Source organism: Myxocyprinus asiaticus, chromosome 37 (genome assembly GCF_019703515.2).
Source record: "Myxocyprinus asiaticus isolate MX2 ecotype Aquarium Trade chromosome 37, UBuf_Myxa_2, whole genome shotgun sequence".
In the NCBI taxonomy this organism is placed as follows: Eukaryota; Metazoa; Chordata; class Actinopteri; order Cypriniformes; family Catostomidae; genus Myxocyprinus; species Myxocyprinus asiaticus.
This window is the reverse complement of record NC_059380.1, coordinates 23122480-23142672: the sequence shown is the minus strand read 5'-3', so window position 1 is coordinate 23142672 and position 20193 is coordinate 23122480. Positions and strand designations below refer to the sequence as shown.

General features: G+C 38.0%; 1 protein-coding gene across 1 annotated transcript; it reads left to right on the top strand.

Moving 5' to 3' along the window:
• Positions 1 to 1354: 1354 nt before the first annotated feature.
• On the top strand, positions 1355 to 17326 carry LOC127427668 (trimeric intracellular cation channel type A). The gene is made up of 6 exons (XM_051675384.1): positions 1355 to 1589; positions 5984 to 6140; positions 6628 to 6812; positions 6947 to 7034; positions 8135 to 8252; positions 16661 to 17326. Exons 1-6 carry the CDS (start codon positions 1466 to 1468, stop codon positions 16874 to 16876), a joined length of 888 nt encoding a protein of 295 aa, XP_051531344.1. The 5' UTR covers positions 1355 to 1465; the 3' UTR covers positions 16877 to 17326.
• Positions 17327 to 20193: the final 2867 nt, after the last annotated feature.

Sequence of the window (20193 nt, the reverse complement as noted above, 5' to 3'; positions counted from 1 at the left end):
TGGCGGTTGACAAACCAGTTTTTGGTGCATATTCCGCCAACTACTGGGATGGAGTGTGGAGCATTGACGCACTGGGAAAAACTACATTTAAAAAAAAAAGAAAAAAAGGAACCAACAAACTACATGTACATCTTAAATCCTGACCATTAACTCTGTGTCTTTGAAATATTTAAATAAAATGTTGAGCAGACTTACAAAAAGTACTGTGGCGGGACTGCAATACAGTGATGGTATCCGATGGAAATGCGATTGTATCTTGATATGTACCACGATGATACGGAATGATCACTAGATTTATGAACCATGGTATTATTTACATGGTGTTCCATAGTACTTCAAAGAATACAGTACAGTGCTATTACCATGTTTCTTTATTTATTTATTTATTTATTTATTCACTTTACGATTGGATTGTTCCAGGTTGTTTTGAGTTAAGTACCAAAAAAAAAAAAAAAAATGTCTAAAATGAGGTCGAGCCAATGCAAATTTGATACAGTGACAATAAGATATAGACCTATAACTCACTCTTCACAGGGGTTTTCTGAAAGGGATAGTTCCCCTAAAAATGAAATTTCTCTCATCAATTACTCACCCTCATGCCATCCCTGGTGTGTATAACTTTCTTTCTTCAGCAGAACACACACAAATATCATACTGTATCTCAGCTCTTTTGGTCCATTCAATGTAAGTGAATGTTTACCAGAACTTTGAAGGTCCAAAAAGCACATAAAGGAAGAATAAAAGTAATCCACATGATTTCAGTGGTTAAGTTCATGTCTTCAGAAGCAAAATGATAGGTGTGGTTGAGAAACAGGTCAACATTTAAGTCCTTTTTACTATAAATCTCTACTTTCACTTTCACATTCTTCTTCGTTTTTGGACAATTCACATTCTATGTGCCTATTGTCACCTACTGGGTAGGGAGTACAGTTTATAGTAAAAAGGACTTACATATTGATCTGTTTTTCACCCACACCAACCATATCGCTTATGAAGACCTGGATTAATCCACTGGAGTCATATGGATTTATTTTATGTGCTTTTTGGAGCTTCAACGTTCTGGCCACCATTCACTTGCATTAAATGGACCAGCAGAGCTTAAATATTCTTCTAAAAATCTTTGCTGTTCAGCAGAAGAAATGTGGGGTGGCATGAGGGTGAGTAAATTATGAGATAATTTGAATTTTTGGGTGAACTAACCCTTTAATGCTGTGATTCAGCACATGTTTGAATGATAATTGATCAGGCGCACGCTTTCCGTGTTCCTCCACTAAGTGGCAGTAGCCTCATCTACTGCAAAACTCTCGGAAGTGTCCGTGTCTCTTGATTTAATCCCAGTAAGTGCGCCTGAGGTTTTGCGCTCTGTATTAATAGGCAAGCTGTATGTAAGAAGAGCCCTTCACTCGTGCTGACGGAGGGTCTCATACACAGATCTCTGTTCATGCGGTAGGGTCAACGCAACATCATGGACGTTCTGGATGTCCTCAATCTGGGCGAAATTGCCCAGTATTTCTCGAAAATGGCGATGTTTCCAGTTTTCGATCTCGCTTATTATATCGTGTCAATACTCTACCTCAAATATGAGCCAGGTAAGTGATCATGTTGAGTAGGATGGCAGGCACAGTTTGACCACCCATAATAAGGTTACATCTGAATCTTAAGATTTATCTGGGTCAATAATATGAAGGATAATTATATTCATTTTTTTATTATTATTATTCTTTGCATTTATGCTTGGATCACTGTGGCATAAGATTGAAACGTTAAATATGAAACAGGCTACATGTTTTTATACATGTAAATATACATATTTTTATTTTTTTGATCTGGACGTTCCGTTAGGTAATTTTAGCTTTAGTTTCAGGGTTGACTATTACAGTAACACTGTGTTTGAAATAAGATGTAGAATAGTCTTTGTGTATTCCATATTTTATTCTTGTCTCTCTCTGTCTCAGCCATCATCATCTATAGTTTTTAGGAAAGACTTCGCCCACTCTCGAAGACCCTCCTCGAAACACGATAAAGTCCGGGCACATTCCTGTGCGCGCCTCGTTGCAATAAATAGAAGCGCCCTAAATAGCTAGCAGCAGAGTAGAGGGCAAAACGTGCGTCAGTTGAAGTCCAGGAAATTTGCTATGCAAATTCATTTAGCTCAGGACTTGCTCTGCAGTTTCAATTAACAATTCATAATAAAAACATGTCACCCGCTCACATATCACCTTAAAATTAAAAGTAGATTTTTTTTATTATTTATTTTTTTATTTTTTTATGTTGCACTTTGACACTATTTTCATCACAAACAAAGTTAAAATCCAAATGTAAAGCATAGGGAATAAAAGTTCTACTTGTGGGTGTGTTTGTAGGCTACCTGTCATTAGGTCTATTCTCAATAGGCACAGGGCGCCCACACAAAAGGGGGGGTGGGGGGGTGGGGGGGGGGGGGGCTGAAGGGGGTTTTGCCCAGGGCACCATACAAGCTACAACCGCTACTGCTCAGTGAGGATTCTTGTTAGATTAGCTTCTGTAATACAGTAATGAGATCCTTTTCAAAAACAAAGATAAAAAGAAAATCAACCCTACTTATCCCCTAGGATATGATGTTAATGTTTTTAAAAAAAAAAAATTTTTTTTTTATTGATAGTTAAAAAAAAATGGGGGTTGTACTAAAAAAGCTGCAAAAATAGGCTTAATTTTATTTATGCAAAATTAATTTTCCTATATATATATATATATATATATATATATATATATATATATATATATATATATATATATATATATATATATATATATATATAGATATAGATATATCTATATATATATATATATATATATATATATATATATATATATATATATATATATATATGACCCAGGTTTTTGAGAGGTTTATAGGGAGATTCAAAAAGTACTCATTCTTCTTTTTTTGGGGTGGACTTTAGGGCTATAATTGCTTCAGCAACTGATTCGGAATGTTGGTCATCGCCCTGGATCTGCTTCCATGTTAGATTCAGCTCTGGTGTGTATTGGATGTTTGACAGGTGTCACCACTTTAAATGGCTTCAACTCCATTTTCAGTGTAGTTTAGTGTAGGATTTTCAGGTGGTTATTTAAGGGCACCCTTGTGATAAACTATACATTGATGGCGATGAATGTGATAAAAATATCCACCACTTCATCCAAAAGTTGTGCATTTGTTGGAGGAAGCTCATCTTGTCAGCTCTGTTTGTGGTTTGGAGGTTGTGATGTGAAACAGGCCTGCAGTTGCAAGGGACGAAAAGCTTTAGGTTTCTGTTTATTTTTAGTCCACATTTGAGAGGATCAGTTTTCAGTCAAAATGTCTGTTGAGTGTGTAACCACCCTGGCCACACCTGTTCTGTAAGATCGGTTCATCCCTGGAGATTTAGAAAGGGGTGGCGTGAACCCCTAGATCTTGATATTTGATTTAATGAATAGCCTATAACATCACTTAGTGCTGTCAGAATTCATGTTGTTAACCTAACACTGCTTCAAAGTCTGATATTTGATATTACAATTTTAAAGTATATGTATTTATGCCATGAACCAAACCAACCAGCTCTAAGATGAATCACAAACTTTAACATGAAGCAAAAAAAAAAAGAAATAGGAAGAAAAGACAACGACCTACTCATCCCATGATGCATTGCAAGTGATGTAATTGACTTAAACTGTATATGAACTATTGACTTATAGTCAGTGAGCACATTTACATGCACACCAATATGCTGATTACTCTGTAAAATAAGCTTATATAAAAAAAATCTGACAAAGCATTAAATCCATGTATACATGACATTTGATATAATCGCTTTATCCTCTGCTTTTGACGTCAATCCATGAAGAAGCATGCACTCAACACGTGCGTGCATTGGTTGAGGCATAAGAACATCGGTTAATGTGTTTATTGTACATGCCACGCAAAATCAGTGTAATATGCAAAAATCCACCTGTGTCTACCGGTTAATTCATAAGCTGTTTATGGCCTTTACGATGACAAGGAATGCGTATGACCACATGCGTTGTCACCTTATGAAGCATTATCGTGTAAGAACGTGCATGTAAACGTGCTTAATGAGTGCCCTTAAATGCACACCAATACACAGATAATTACCAAAAATCCGCTTATTGAAATAACCCATTTACCAGGTTTACATGCAAACCAATAAACTGGAAATGCAAGAAAAATGTTTACATGGGAATTGAAATCATCAGGTTATCTCTGTTTTTGATGTTAAACCATGAGGAGGCATGCCATGCGCACAACCCTGACACACATACTGTAGACCTTATTCAGAGCAGTGCCATCTTTTTGATGGGAATGACAACAAGGATGTGAGGGAAAGATGTACAGTCTCTTCAGTGGGTTGTACTGTTGTTTAAAGGGTTTTTTAATTCGTTCCACTGTCGAAACACTAAAAAATATATTTCCAAGACATTTCAGTAGATAAAAACTTGACTCATGTGGAAAAGTACATGTGATTTTGGAGCTTTTGATAGCTTTATACATTGTGTGTCATTGAAGAAATAGTAAGTCTATCCCTCGCAGCCTCATTTTCATTCCAGTGACCTGTCAAAATCAAAGATGACTCTGCTGTGATAAGGTTAATTGGAAAAGCCAGTAAGAATGCCAGTTAAGGTGTTTACATGCAGCACAAAATCAGGGTAATGGCAAAAATCTACCTGTGTTGATTCTTAAGCCGTTTATGACCCTACACCAATAAAGAAACAGCATTTAATGCATTTACACACACTGTCAGCTTATTTAGCATAATCAGAGTCAGAACATGCATGTAAACACACTGTTTAATTATAAGTATACAACCACTATTTTTTAAGTTTATTGCAAAAAGACAGAGTCACTTCTCCACAATGCTGTGTCATGGTAGAGGGTACTGACTGCTGAGCTATTTTGCTCCAAATTCCATTTTTATGGTAACAGTGTGCTCTCTGATTGGTTGAACTCTCTTTAGGATTATAGGTGGTGCAGTTCTTCATCACTTAAAGGAATAATTCACCCCAAAATGAAAATCCTCTCATCATTTACCAACCCTCATACCATCCCAGATGTTTATGACTTTCTTTCTTCTGATGAACACAAATAAAGATTTTTTGAAGAACATATCAGCTCTGTAGGTCAATACAATGCTCCAGTGGTTAAATCCATGTCTTCACAAGCGATATGATAGGTGTGGGTGAGAAACAGATCAACATTTAAGTCCTTTTTTCTATAAATCTTCACTTTCACATTCTTCTTCTTATGTTTTTAGCAATTCACATTCTTTGTGCATATCACCACCTACTGAGCAGGAAGGAGAATTTTCTTTGAAAAAAAAATAAAAGAGACTTAAATATTGATCTGTTTCTCACCCGCACATGTCATGTCATATGGATTACTTTTACGCTACCTTTATGCATTTTTTTGAGTTTCAAAGTTTTGGACCCAGTTAACTTGCATTGTATGGACCTACAGAGCTAAGACATTCTTATAAAAATCTCTGATTGTGTTCAGTAGCAGAAAACAATGGCGTATGTGATGGCATGAGGGTGAGTAAACGATGAGGGAATTTTCATTTTTGGGTGAACTTTTCTTATATCAAAATGGCTCATTATTGGGTTTTTGCAGAAAGCAGCATTCTGAAATGTCATATAAATGCAAATCCCTTAATCACTTAAGGGATTAAGAGAAAGTGGTTTAACACATGTAGGCTTTCTGGTGTCCATGTAAATGAGCTCACTGATGTTTGGCTTCTACTACAAGCATACTCCACTCATTAACAATTTCAGAGCATGGTAGGTCTGTCTTAAAAGGTTTATACAAGTTTTGTTAAAAAAAAAAAAAATGAATGAGAAATTGAATGTAGTTTTTACTTCTGGAACACTACTGTTGTGCTCTTTTGTCTGTTAGGAGTTTGTAAAACCTTCGAAAGTGTTATTCTCATATGTAAAGGCCTGTGTTGATCAGGTGCCGTTGAAGTGTCACGTAAAAGTCCAGTTGCCTCCTGGCTCTGTGCTATGCTGTACTGCTTCGGGAGCTACATACTAGCAGACATCATGTTGGGTGTGTCTCCAATCGACTATTTCCATAACAACAGTCACATCCTTCTGGCCTCAGCTGTCTGGTGAGCATATTTTGAGCGCTTGTACACTTTGCAAATTACTTTGAAAATAATTTCAAGATATACAAATTTAATAAAATTGAGAATAATATAATAAAACTAATTAAAGTTATTATGTACAACACAGAAGAAAGATTCTGCCCTATTTTTATCAGGTTTTGTCCATGGCAGATCTTGTGCATGTCATTGAAGCAAGAGAGGAAATACAAACTTCTGAAATTCAAATACATTTTTTAATTTTGCACCTTTTCACTCAAATTGTTATGCTGATAATACAATTTGTAATAGGAAAAGATGTATTTAATTAGAAAATAATGCAACATAGAGGCATTTTCACTTTTGGATCCCACTGTACATTTACAGATACAGGATTTTTATGGTTAGCCAAACTGAAAATTGTGCTTATAACCAGTTCATGATAGTTACAGTAATGATAATAATCATAATAATTCATTTCGGGGTCAGGAGTTTTTTTCTCATAACTTTGCAGGTATCTGATCTTCTTCTGCCCTCTTAACCTGTTCTACAAATGTGTGGCTTTTCTGCCTGTGAAACTCGTGCTGGTGGCCATGAAAGAAGTCGTTCGAACTCGGAAAATTGCTGCCGGAGTCCATCACGCTCACCATGCGTATCACCATGGCTGGCTGATCATGGTCATTACTGGTTATGTCAAGGGTAAGTATCTTATAACTCCAGAGGGATTTATCTTTTGGAGTCATGTGCCACTTTCATAAGACTCTTCATAAAACTCTTTCTTAGGGGATATGTGCCGCTTTAGTGATTGACTCGCACTCTGTTAATACTCGCAGGGTCAGGGGTTGCTCTGATGTCTAATTTTGAGCAGCTGTTGCGAGGAGTGTGGAAGCCAGAGACCAATGAAATTCTCAACATGTCATTGTGAGTGTGCTTTTCACTGCTGCATTGAGACTGTTACATCTGCTGTTTTCGCCCCTTGCATGTTCATGTGGCATGTTAACTGTTTTAAAGAAATAGTTCACCCAAAAATTACAATTCTGTCATGATTTACTCACCCTCATGCCATCCTAGATGTGTATGACTTTTTTCTTCAGCAGAACACAAATGAAGATTTTTAGAAGAATATTTCAGCTCTGTTGGTCCATCCAATGCAAGTGAATGGTGATCAGACCTTTGTAGCTGCAAAAATCTCATAAAGGAAGTAATCCATACGACTCCATTGTTTAAACCCAGATCTTCAGAAGCAATATAATAGACTGTGGGTGACAAACAGAATAACATTTAAGGACTTTTTTACTCTAAATCTCCACTTTCAGATGTGATAGTGACACTAAACAGGCACCACATGTGACTTTAAGAGGTAAAAGTGAAAGTGGAGATTTAGAGTTAAAAAAGGACTTACATTTTTATCTGTTTCTTACCCACACCTATTATATCACTTCTGAAGATATGGATTTAACCACTGGAGTCTTACTGGATTACTTCTATGTTTCTTTTATGTGAGTTTTGCAGCTACAAATGTCTGATCACCATTCACTTGCATTGTATAGACCTACAGAGCTGAGATATTCTTCTAAAAATCTTTGTTTGTGTTCTGCTTTACATTCCAGAATGGAGTCAGGTGGTTAAAGGGGAGGGGTTGAAGGTTTAGTTTGGAATTATGTGCACCAATTTATGCATACGGCTGAAATTAACAATAAAATAAAAAAATTGCAAGTCAGAATCTTCAAAAGTCATTTGACAGCTTTAAAACAGACAGACATGTAAATTGTTACTCACTTTAAAATTGTACCCTCCATTGCAACTCTCAAATGTCATTCTCCATTTGGCATATTCAAACAAGCATGCCCACATTTGGTAATGGCCCAATTTGGATTTCATGTTGTATGTTAGCTGATTGCATTATTCTTAGCTGCTGGAATTTATAAGAGTTGAAAAAGAAAGAGTTGTGCATGTTTTAGGTGGACAGTTTCTCTTAGAATGTGTAATGAAGTGATTCTTGTTTTTTGTTTTTTTTACAGCCCTACCAAGGCCAGTCTGTATGGAGCCATTCTGTTCACTCTTCAGGAGGCTCACTGGCTCCCTGTGACTAAGAGCACGCTCATCTGCCTCTTCACTCTCTTCATGGCCACATCCAAGGTAATATTTAGCCTCTCCAAGAGTCCTTTCACATAGATGTTGAGAGAAAACACTGTTTATACCTCCATAGATCATCCAGTAAGTGTAAATAAAACAGTGGAACAAATTAGTAATTTGAGTGTAATTACTTTGCATGTTAAACACACTGCTGAAATCCCTCATACTTTAAAGAGCTGAGAGGAATAGTCCTTTCATTATTGAAAAACTGGCAGGAGACCGGCAGACATCTAGTAACTGATGCTGGAAATGAAATGAAAACATAATATAGTATATTTATAAATATATATTTTTATAAATGTATTAAAATTATCATACATTATAATATAAAGGGCTATAATAAAAAATGAAATATATTTTTCAGGTATTTCCCATAACTTGTGAATCAAGGAAAAACAATGCCAGGGAAAATATATGCAGAAAAACATTTTATGCCGTTTTTGTGAAAAAAATAAATAAATGAAAAGCCCCGTCATCTTATTCTCCCCCTTTTATGATAGCACTTAAATCATAAAAAAACATTGAAACCGCCTGTTTTTCTACTGTTTTGTGCTTACACCTCTGTTCTCTTTGCCAACTTTCACACAATAGACTAATTTACATTCAAGATATTTTGATTAAAACAAAATTTCTATCATTTTTGGGACACATGCACTGTTAGTCTCACACATTCACAAGTGTCTGACTGAATTGTGTCAAACTGGCAAGTTTCTAAAAATTAAACTGTAGACGCTGCTGACTGTGGGCCTACCACTCCGCTGGTGTTTCACGTTTCATGCCGTTGTAGAACTCGTGGGTGATATTTCACTTGTTGAGCTTTGATGATGATTAAATCCCACCAAACAAAGAGTGCAAATGGCTTCACTTTTGTGAAACGTCCAGTCCTGCGGATAAGAGAGAGAGACCGAGGGAGAGGGAGTAGCGCTGCTGCTCTGATCCGATCCGTTCCAATTCCAGAAAATTCCAAAAAAAACAGAATGAAACATTTTGATGTCACATTGAATATTTGCATTAGGCTACTACAGTGTTAAAAGATAACTACATTAAACAATGCATTTAATTAATCGCATGAGGGCAGTTCCATGGAAATGTCAACCATACCACGGATAAATTACGTTTTGAGCAAAGGAACAAAACCCCTTTTAAATGGTTTATTCAGGTCTATATTTTACTGTATCACAGTTTTCTATAATGGATTTATTTTTTGTTTATGGTTTCACATGATGTGCACCATTTCTAAAACAACATTTTCAATCAGCCATATTTCATGGTTGCAAAAGAGGGGTCAAAATACTCTTTATTAGCACTTTTTGTTAACAATAAACATTTTTCCGAAGGTCAAGGAAATATATACATTTTGTCATAAAAGTGCTTATTTTTGAAATGATAAGAGCCACATTTATGATGTCGCTGCGTTTCAGTGCTGTCATGTCCGTAACATTTTAGAGGTTAAGTTAATATCGTCAAACATTATTCATTCAAACAAGTTGATACTTTCTGTACAAAGCTAACTTATGCCGATGTTAAGTATGTTAAGTATTACTTTAAACACTCATAATAATTTGTTACAAACATGACAGTTACATAGGCTTCATATCAAATCATATGGATATCAGTCGGTGAATCATTTACATTTATTAATTTGGCAGATGCTTTTATCCAAAGCAACTTACAGTGCCCTTATTACAGGGACAATCCCCCTGGAGCAACCTGGAGTTAAGTGCCTTGCTCATCAACACAATGGTGGTGGCTGTGGGAATTGAACCAACAACCTTTTACTTACCAGTTCAGTGCTTTAGTCCACTACACCACCGACCGCCACTGCTTGTTCTATTACCATGATGATTCTAATAGATCGCTGACTATTGCTTTGATCTGTGGCGTGTTTTAAGCTCACTACACTTGTAGCCAACATTTTGGAAGGGATCGTTTTGACTTTGCGATTTAAACTGTAATATGATAAATGTTGGATCATCTCATATTGCTGCGCTGCTCAGCATGTACTGCACACACGCAAGGCCATATCACGATTTCAGTTTATTCCAATCAATCATGCAGCCTTGATGGATATCATACCGATGTCTCATAGGTCAAAATCTGCAGGTTTCAAAGCTTTTTGGATGTTTCATGCAAGTGCCTCTTTCACAACTGTCAGGTCTGTTACAAAGAGATGTCACATCCGTATAGCTGGTTGTTCCCCATTTATTTGAAAATTATAATAAATAAAAATGGAAAGGAGTTTTTACAAAGTGTGTGGTCCCCCAAAAACAAGTACATTTTTGTCATGTCCATAGTGCAAGTTCATTTCCCGATCTAAACTGGAAAAAAAAAACCTTGTCTAGACTACAGTTTTTCTCATGTCTGGACTATCTGTAGGGGTTTATGATTAGACATGCCAATGGTTCGATATATACTGGCAATCAATACCTTTTATTAAAATTTCACCGTTTTCACTGTAAATGTCATGTGTAACATTGTAAAAGCAACCCCCCTTAATTCGCACCTTGTATAGAGTGCAACAGTAGAGAATTAAAAATTCCATTCATTTTCTCCATAGAGAAATAGATTTTTAGTGTAAACCTTTCAAGACAGACCTACCATGAGCACCGAGATATTTCAGTGATGATACGGTATATGCTTCTGTAGAAGACAGTGGTTGTGATTTTAACATAATAAAAAATAATAAAGTTTACTAGTCAAATTCCTGATGAAGAACTACACTACCTATAATCCTGACAAGAAATCCACCAATCAGAGAAGGCGATGTTACAACAACTATGTTTTTTAGCGCATCAAAATAAAGCTGATGGAAACACAAATTATAGCTAAAATTTCACAAATGTCGACATTATATTTTTCCGTTTAACTCTAGCGCATAAACTCTATGTATTGCAAATACAGGTGCATCTCAATAAATTAGAATGTCGTGGAAAAGTTCATTTATTTCAGTAATTCAACTCAAATTGTGAAACTTGTGTATTAAATAAATTCAATGCACACAGACTGAAGTAGTTTAAGTCTTTGGTTCTTTTAATTGTGATGATTTTGGCTCACATTTAACAAAAACCCACCAATTCACTATCTCAAAAAATTAGAACATGGTGACATGCCAATCAGCTAATCAACTCAAAACACCTGCAAAGGTTTCCTGAGCCTTCAAAATGGTCTCTCAGTTTGGTTCACTAGGCTACACAATCATGGGGAAGACTGCTGATCTGACAGTTGTCCAGAAGACAATCATTGACACCCTTCACAAGGAGGGTAAGCCACAAACATTCATTGCCAAAGAAGCTGGCTGTTCACAGAGTGCTGTATCCAAGCATGTTAACAGAAAGTTGAGTGGAAGGAAAAAATGTGGAAGAAAAAGATGCACAACCAACCAAGAGAACCGCAGCCTTATGATTGTCAAGTAAAATCGATTCAAGAATTTGGGTGAACTTCACAAGGAATGGACTGAGGCTGGGGTCAAGGCATCAAGAGCCACCACACACTACAGTTGTCGTATTCCTCTTGTTAAGCCACTCCTGAACCACAGACAACGTCAGAGGCGTCTTACCTGGGCTAAGGAGAAGAAGAACTGGACTGTTGCCCAGTGGTCCAAAGTCCTCTTTTCAGATGAGAGCAAGTTTTGTATTTCATTTGGAAACCAAGGTCCTAGAGTCTGGAGGAAGGGTGGAGAAGCTCATAGCCCAAGTTGCTTGAAGTCCAGTGTTAAGTTTCCACAGTCTGTGATGATTTGGGGTGCAATGTCATCTGCTGGTGTTGGTCCATTGTGTTTTTTGAAAACCAAAGTCACTGCACCCATTTACCAAGAAATTTTGGAGCACTTCATGCTTCCTTCTGCTGACCAGCTTTTTAAAGATGCTGATTTCATTTTCCAGCAGGATTTGGCACCTGCCCACACTGCCAAAAGCACCAAAAGTTGGTTAAATGACCATGGTGTTGGTGTGCTTGACTGGCCAGCAAACTCACCAGACCTGAACCCCATAGAGAATCTATGGGGTATTGTCAAGAGGAAAATGAGAAACAAGAGACCAAAAAATGCAGATGAGCTAAAGGCCACTGTCAAAGAAACCTGGGCTTCCATACCACCTCAGCAGTGCCACAAACTGATCACCTCCATGCCACGCCGAATTGAGGCAGTAATTAAAGCAAAAGGAGCCCCTACCAAGTATTGAGTACATATACAGTAAATTAACATACTTTCCAGAAGGCCAACAATTCACTAAAAATGTTTTTTTTAATTGGTCTTATGATGTATTCTAATTTGTTGAGATAGTGAATTGGTGGGTTTTTGTTAAATGTGAGCCAAAATCATCACAATTAAAAGAACCAAAAACTTAAACTACTTCAGTCTGTGTGCATTGAATTTATTTAATACACGAGTTTCACAATTTGAGTTGAATTACTGAAATAAATGAACTTTTCCACGACATTCTAATTTATTGAGATGCACCTGTATTCGCAAATATCACGAAAATCTGGTTTGGAAACACTTTTTGTCAAGAAAATTGCCATTAACGCAAACATATAGTGTCACATGACAGAATTTGCCCCAATCGTTAGCCTGTGTTAATCATGACGACGGTATACATCTTTGAAAGCCAGTTTATTGTACGTGATTATGGATTGATCTTAACTGCATATAGATCCGATGCTGCAAACTTGACACTTCTAGGAGTGCCAACACAAATATCTCATATCATGCACATTGACAAGTGCACAGAGAACAATGGCCACTGTTTGTGATTATTTTAATCCATCTGTTTATTTATTAAAGTTGCTTTTACACACCATTCAAAATAATAGACAGCAGTCACGGAATTAGCCCACAATACAAAAAACATATCATTTCTATGCACAAAGATGTTTTAAATTAAAAATAAATACACAATACTAGGAGAAAAACATCAGTGTGCTTTTTTGGAACACTAACATATAGCCCAATTCTATCAAATTATTGTTTGGCTTACTTTTGAAAAAATGCTGGCAAAATTCCCTGTATTAAATAAAATAAATTACCAAATGAAAAAAGCAGTAAATTAAAAAAATAACCAAATGAAAAAAATTATATTTTTAGACCTATATATGCCTTTTCTTTACACAAACTTAAATTAGCCTTACCCTGTTCTGTAGGCGAAAAACGTCGGCTGAATGACATTCTCAGAATATTCTGCACTTTTTTCAAGACTTTAAACTATCAGAACTATTTGTCCAATGCGGAGTTCACTTTCAGAAAACCAGCTTTTGAACATTTTAAAACGTTTAAATATTTTAAATCTAACCCTCTTTACCCCGGATTGCATTTGCTGAGCTTCTTCAGAAAATGTAAATTGCATTATGACATTCAATTAATTTTAGATGACAATTAAGTTCAGTTGGTCGTAAAAGTTGCTGGACAAATATGCGGGACATAATGCAGTGATGGAGATGCTTTAGATTAGATAATTGTTCAAAATAGCCTATTGAATATCAGGAATGTATCATATGTAAACCCTGATATTACACCGCATCAATTTTTCATTAATAGCTGTGCACACAGTATATACACATCGATGGATGGTCCTCATACTAAGACGGAAAGTTTCCCCCACTACTTGGGTCGGAACCAGTGGCAACCTGCGATAGGCACAACATCAGGACCAATATTACAGTCCTATCAGAAGGGCAACAGCTCCCTTTTGATTGCAATTCCTCCTCTTCTGATTGGATTTATTTGTGAAATTAAAATGACAGTAAACTGGCTAATTTTAATTAATTGTCTCAATACTCTCCCCATTTTACCAAAACTTCGGAGGAAAAAAATTAGGGACATCTGGGAGGCGAAAGGTACATGATTAGCGATAAATAAATTTCTGTATGGAAATGGCTTCAGGGCAGATTTCTTTTGCGATAAACCACAACTTATGCGACAAAGTGTTTTTTTAGGCATGACGTCATCACACACACCATTTTTATCGATAAAAGGCCATTTGAATGGAAACAGGCAGAAGACGGCAAATTTCGGCAACGTTTTTTTTGTACATTTTCACTTGGTCGATAAAAAAATAGCGCGAAAAGTGGATGGAAACTAGGCTAATGGCAACAGAAAATGTTGCAAAAGGGCTCAGCAGGGACTGCCGACTCCCATGAAGCATTGGCAATGATGTAATTGCGTACTGTCATAGTATGTACTGCATTTGATGAGGGATGCACTTCTCAGCCAGTAGAAAAGTATGTTCTTTAGATATGTAGTACATTCCGGGCATACTTCATCTGGAAACGTGTGTATTGTCCCGTGACCCAACTACATGACATAATAACAACAACCGTGAAAATAATCTGCTCTGTTTTTGTTAAACAATCACAATTTAAGAACAAGGAACAACTTTCGTGGTCTGTTTAGCATTAACAGTTTACATTTACAGCCATCCAACTTGCAGTTCTCTGCTGCTTTTTTTAAATCCAGCTGTTTGAATGTAACGTCTGCCCAGGTCCTGTGGCATTATGGGATAGAACAGTGTCCAGTCAATCCACATTTCAAAATCTCGAATGATATATTAGGTCATATAGGTATTTTTACCTATATGACCTAATATAAACTATGGGCCGAATTCACTAAACAGTTGTGCCACTTTAGCATGTGGTATTTCAGCACAAAAACCGGCATCTTATTCACTAACCACCCGCAATCTAGTTTAAGCGAGCGCATTGAGTGCTGAAATTGCGCTGTCTTGAGTATTTAAAGTAAGTTATTGTCATTCCTTTCCACACAAACATGCCTCCTTTGTAAATTAGGCTTATAGATTGTGTTTCATTCACAAAAATTTCCTGGTGCGATTTACATTGCGTTGTTACCGCCAGATGAAAGCAGGTATTTAAAAGGGGTGTTGACCTTTTCTATGGATCATATCAGCAGTAATTAATCAAATAATGATCAAATGATGGACAAGAGGTTTATAACCTGGCATATGTCCAGATTCACGGTGTAGTCAAGCACATGTTCGGCATGTTAAAGAAATGATTTAGGTGTCAGATAATGGTGGTCTGCTGTATCCTCTGGGTGCTTGTCATCTCGGTCTCTGCATATTGAGATCAGACACTCTAAGGAAGATCTGTGAAGATCTCTTGCATGTACTGTATATGTAAGCGCTTTTTCAAATTTTCTGATCAGACCGTTATTACCGTTTAAAGCTGCATGTAATGCAACCTTTAAAACTCTTGTTTTAGCATAGTGTTTGATTGACAGGTGAAGGATGGTGCTTCACTGCTGTCTGGGGTGCATCAGTACAGTGTTTACACCTCAAATGCGATGTGGTCACATGCGGTTTTGACTACCTCCATATGTGTTTTTTGTGATCTGACAAAATGTTTTGCACTCTGTTTAAACCTGTATTTATGGCTGACCACTTGTGATTGGATCATCTTAATACCAAGTGTAAACAGTGTCCAAAATGACTGCGGCCGGAGCTAGTCAATGCTATAGAACGACGTCTGGCAAAGTCGCACCCACATCTGTTTCTCCAGTAAGTCCCCCAGGAAAAAGGTGGATAGAAAAAAATAATAAAAAACTGCCCAGATGGGGGCCTGGGTAGCTCAGCGAGTGAAGACTCTGACTACCACACCTGGAGTCGTGAGTTCAAATCCAGGGTGTGCTGAGTGACTCCAGCCAGGTCTCCTAAGCAACCAAACTGGCCCGGTTGCTAGGGAGGGTAGAATCACATGGGGTAACCCCCTTGTGGTCACCATAATGTGGTTCTCACTCTCGGTGGGGCACGTGGTGAGTTGTGCGTGGATGCCACACATGCTACGCCTCCACACGCGCTTTAAAAAAAATAAAAATACACACACACACACACACAAAACAGTCTAGATGGGCACAAGAAGGTGTCTTCCCCTTTGGTGTGCAGGAATAGTAGGCCTATCTGTCCTGCTCTCCTCTTCAACTTTTCAACCCTGTGGTCGGGCCAAGGGTGCAATGTTGTAAAGTTAGGTGTTGATATCTTGCTGGGGAGGCAGTCATGCATTAATGACCCCCGTGTGACATCACAAAACCACAGAAGTAGAGAACGAGGTGTTCTTGCAGCTTGGTTTGAATACTTTTTTTTTTTTTTGTGCATTTGGGGAGGAAGTTTTGAGCTCTGAAACTTACAGGATGTTTTTTATTTATAGTACAATGAACTTTTATCTGTCAAAAGAACAACTAAAAATTGTATTCCTCATGTCATGACCCCTTTTAAAAAAAAAAAAAGTCAATGCCTACGGAGAAAATGAATGGGAAAAATAAAAAACCAAGGCCACTGAAGGCCATTTTCCTTCACAAAATGCAAATCTAATTGTATACATAAACTTTTGTTCTCACCACTGTCTCTTCAATTATGCCAGTAGAAAAGATCACTGGGACAGTTACTACCTCTTTATTCCTATTACAGGTGGTTATGACGGCCCGACACTCTCACGGATCGCCCTTCGCCCTCATTGAGTCCTGGGTGTGCCACTTGCTGTTGGGTTCTGCCCTCAGTAGTGACGATTCCCATGATCACCATCACGCCGCACCGGCCACTATCCCCACACCCCTCTCTCCTGCCAAAACAAAGGAGGAACTGAGTGAAGGAACCCGCAAGAGGAAGTCAAAGAAAGCAGAGTAGAGCATCAGCACAAAATCATCCAAACAACTTGTGATATAACAGACAGGCTCAGCTCTGTTTGAGAAAGGAGGGGATTTTAAGTTAAAGCAATGCAAGGTTCTCTTTCAATGGTGCTTTTAATGACAGGCATGCCACATGGGACTCTGTATATAACTTCCCAACATCAGTGTCTTTATTTATTTTTCACCGTTTTCCATCATTAAAGCCCCATTTTTCCCATCTGCTGAAGTATGTTATGAACAGATGCATGAATAAATGAATGAATGAAAGGCGTGAGAGGTAAATCTTCCTCCATTCGTTTGAATTCAGTCTTCACAGAAGGGTCCATCCAAACTTAGTAAATCACAGTTTGAATTCCCACTTCCACAGCACACTGCTGCTTTTTACATCCAATAGACTGGAAAAAATAACATATTTTCAAAGATAAATAAAAAGACATTATTTTTCAGCCAGAAACACATGAGTACTTGTTCTTATTTCTGCTGTTGCCACATTTTTCATTCTTCAGTGATAAGGTGTGGTCAGACAACACTTTGTGCTTCATTCACTTTCACATTCTGCTGTGGATGCAAGTTCAAGTTTGGTGAATTCTGACCTGCAAATCTGGATGACGAGTATAAGCTTGACCAATGGAAGATGAAAACGTCACACACTGACCTCTTGGCTCAATACAGAAAATACAAAGCTGTGTGTTTTTAGTGTTGCAGGAAAGTGAGTAGACATATATTTTAACATTTTGATTACTATATTATTTGATATTTGCAATTTATTATTTATTAAAACCAAAAGCCCTCACATGTGAAATCATATGGACTGGCCATAGAGTTCAGTGACCATCCGCCCCTCTCATTGAAAATGTTCTGTGCCCTAGCAGGTATCTTTTTTCCGAGCAGCTCTATGTTCATCGTTGGATGCTTCATCACACTTCTTCAGTCTCCTCATGTGCATGAATCCAAATATGGTGTAGAATGTTGTAATAATATCACAAGTGTTGGGGAGTAGTTCACTAAAAGTAGCAATGCTACTTTTACTTGAGCCTGCATAGCCTTACAGGGACTTTGCCTTCATTTTTGAAGTAAAATGAGTGACATCATATTTCAATTCAGTTATATAAAACAGTTTTTTAGTTTATTTGTCTATATTAAGAATACATTCATGTTTGATATAATGTTGTCACCCTACAGGGAGGGGAGCACATATCTCTGTCTCATAACAGCGAAAAATCTTTAGTGCGCACTGCTACACAGCATTTCATTCCCTCTTTTCAGGAAATCAAGGTTACACCAGAAATCGAGACGTTCCAACCCTCTTTGGTCTTTTGCAAATAGGTCCACCTCAGCTTCCCCAAATACCTCCCAAATCATCTGAACTGACAAAGGGATGGACTCTCTGTTCCCTTGTCCTTGCACCCTGAAGCAAGAGTAAATCTGCTCCGCTGTTTAAGTGGCCGGGGAAGTGCATCTCACATATGGTAGGAGACGTGACCTGCTCCAGAGGAGAATTTGGCTTTCCAGATTCAGCATTGGACATGACCGTACTCCTCCTTGGCAATTTATATACACCACAACTGCAGTGCTGTCCAAATGAATCAGAACATGAGACCCTTGTATGTCTAAACAAAAGGCTTTCAGAGGCAAGAGGACTTCAAGCAGTTCCAGGTGATTTATGTGCCACACAGTATGTGTAGCTGTCCAGGTTGGATGCTGTCCAGGTTGGACGTATGACGCACAGGGCTCCCCAGCCTATGTTGGACACGTTTGTGGTGACAACTTTGCGTCTGACCATTTCACATCACACCTTTCCAATAAAATTCGGAGCTCCTCCAAATAGTGAGCATGGCTAAACAGTGATGCATCACTAGGAGGCAAAGGTGACCCAGCACTGAAGAGGTCTCATCCGTAACAAGCCTAGCAGGGTGACGGCAGCTGCAACGGCCATCAAGCCCAGTGCTCGCTGATATTGACGCAACGGGAGGGATCTCCCCAGCTTGAACCTTGTCAAGTGTAGGAGAATGGACTGAACACCTTCGTTGGTCAGGTGTGCAGACATGGCTACCTAGTAGAGTTTCATTCCTAGGAAGAAACCTTGTTTACTGTCCACCAACATGCTCTTTGTACAGTTTACCCAACTGCTCCAAATGCACAAGCAACAGATCACTGTTGCTTTGATTGAGCTAGCAGCATCCAAACCAAAATTCGGCTTCACTTGAGCAAGCACCGCATCAACACATTTCGTAAATGTGCAAAGAGCCAGGGACAACCTGAATGGTAGGACCTTTAACTGGAATGCAGTCCTCTAGATGTCAAATCTCAAGAACGGCCTGTGTAGGGTGGGCTATCTGAACCTCTTTTAGGTTGATCGACACAAACCAGTCCAGGGTGAAGACATGAGATTGGATCTTGAACAGAGACTTCCTGAGTGTCCGATTAAAAGGTCTGAAGTCCAGTATGGGTGGCAACCTACTACTCTTTTTGGTGATCATAAAATACCAGCTGTAAAAGCCTTTCTGTTCTTCCCCTGTCAGTACGCTCCCTATCATATCATTGGTGAGGAGATTCTGTACCTCTGAGGGTAGAATTACAATACAATACAATACAATAAAACTGTATTTCTATAGCACATTTATAACTACAGCATTTGATCAAACTGCTTTCCAAAATATTAAGGTTAAAAAGATAATAAAATAATAAAACATTCACATTCACACACCACATGAACAACAATTAACTTTGCTCAACCTCAAAAGCCAGACTAAAAAATGCATCTTTAAACGAGACTTAAAAGCTTCCACCGTAGGGGAGAGTCTAATGTTTAAAGGAGGCGTGTTCCAGAGTCGAAGAACAACAATGTAGAATGCATGGTCACCACTAGATTTTAACCTTGTCTTAGGAACGGACAGGACCATCTGATTAGAAGATCTCAATGGTCTAGCAGTTAGTATACTCTTCTGACCACAAGTGAATACAATCGTGTTCGGCGATTACCCACTACAGCTGCTTTGTGATACTCTAAGTACAGGCAATGGCTGGTTCATGTAGCGACGATGCGCACAGATGAGGACCATGTCCACGGGAAATTTGCATAATGCATACTGTGCGTGGAACGATCAGTAACGTGGACAACAGAAGTATACTCAGGCCTTTAAGTATAAACAGCACCAGCCTCACAGCTCGGCCATATGCACAACAATAGTACAATGGAACCTGTCAAAACTAGGAAAAATATGATAATAAGATATAAGTACTTAAATTCCACTCATGATTGCTCAAGAGCTGACATGGTGACGTTAGTTTGACAGCTGGTAGTCTTTCCGGCTT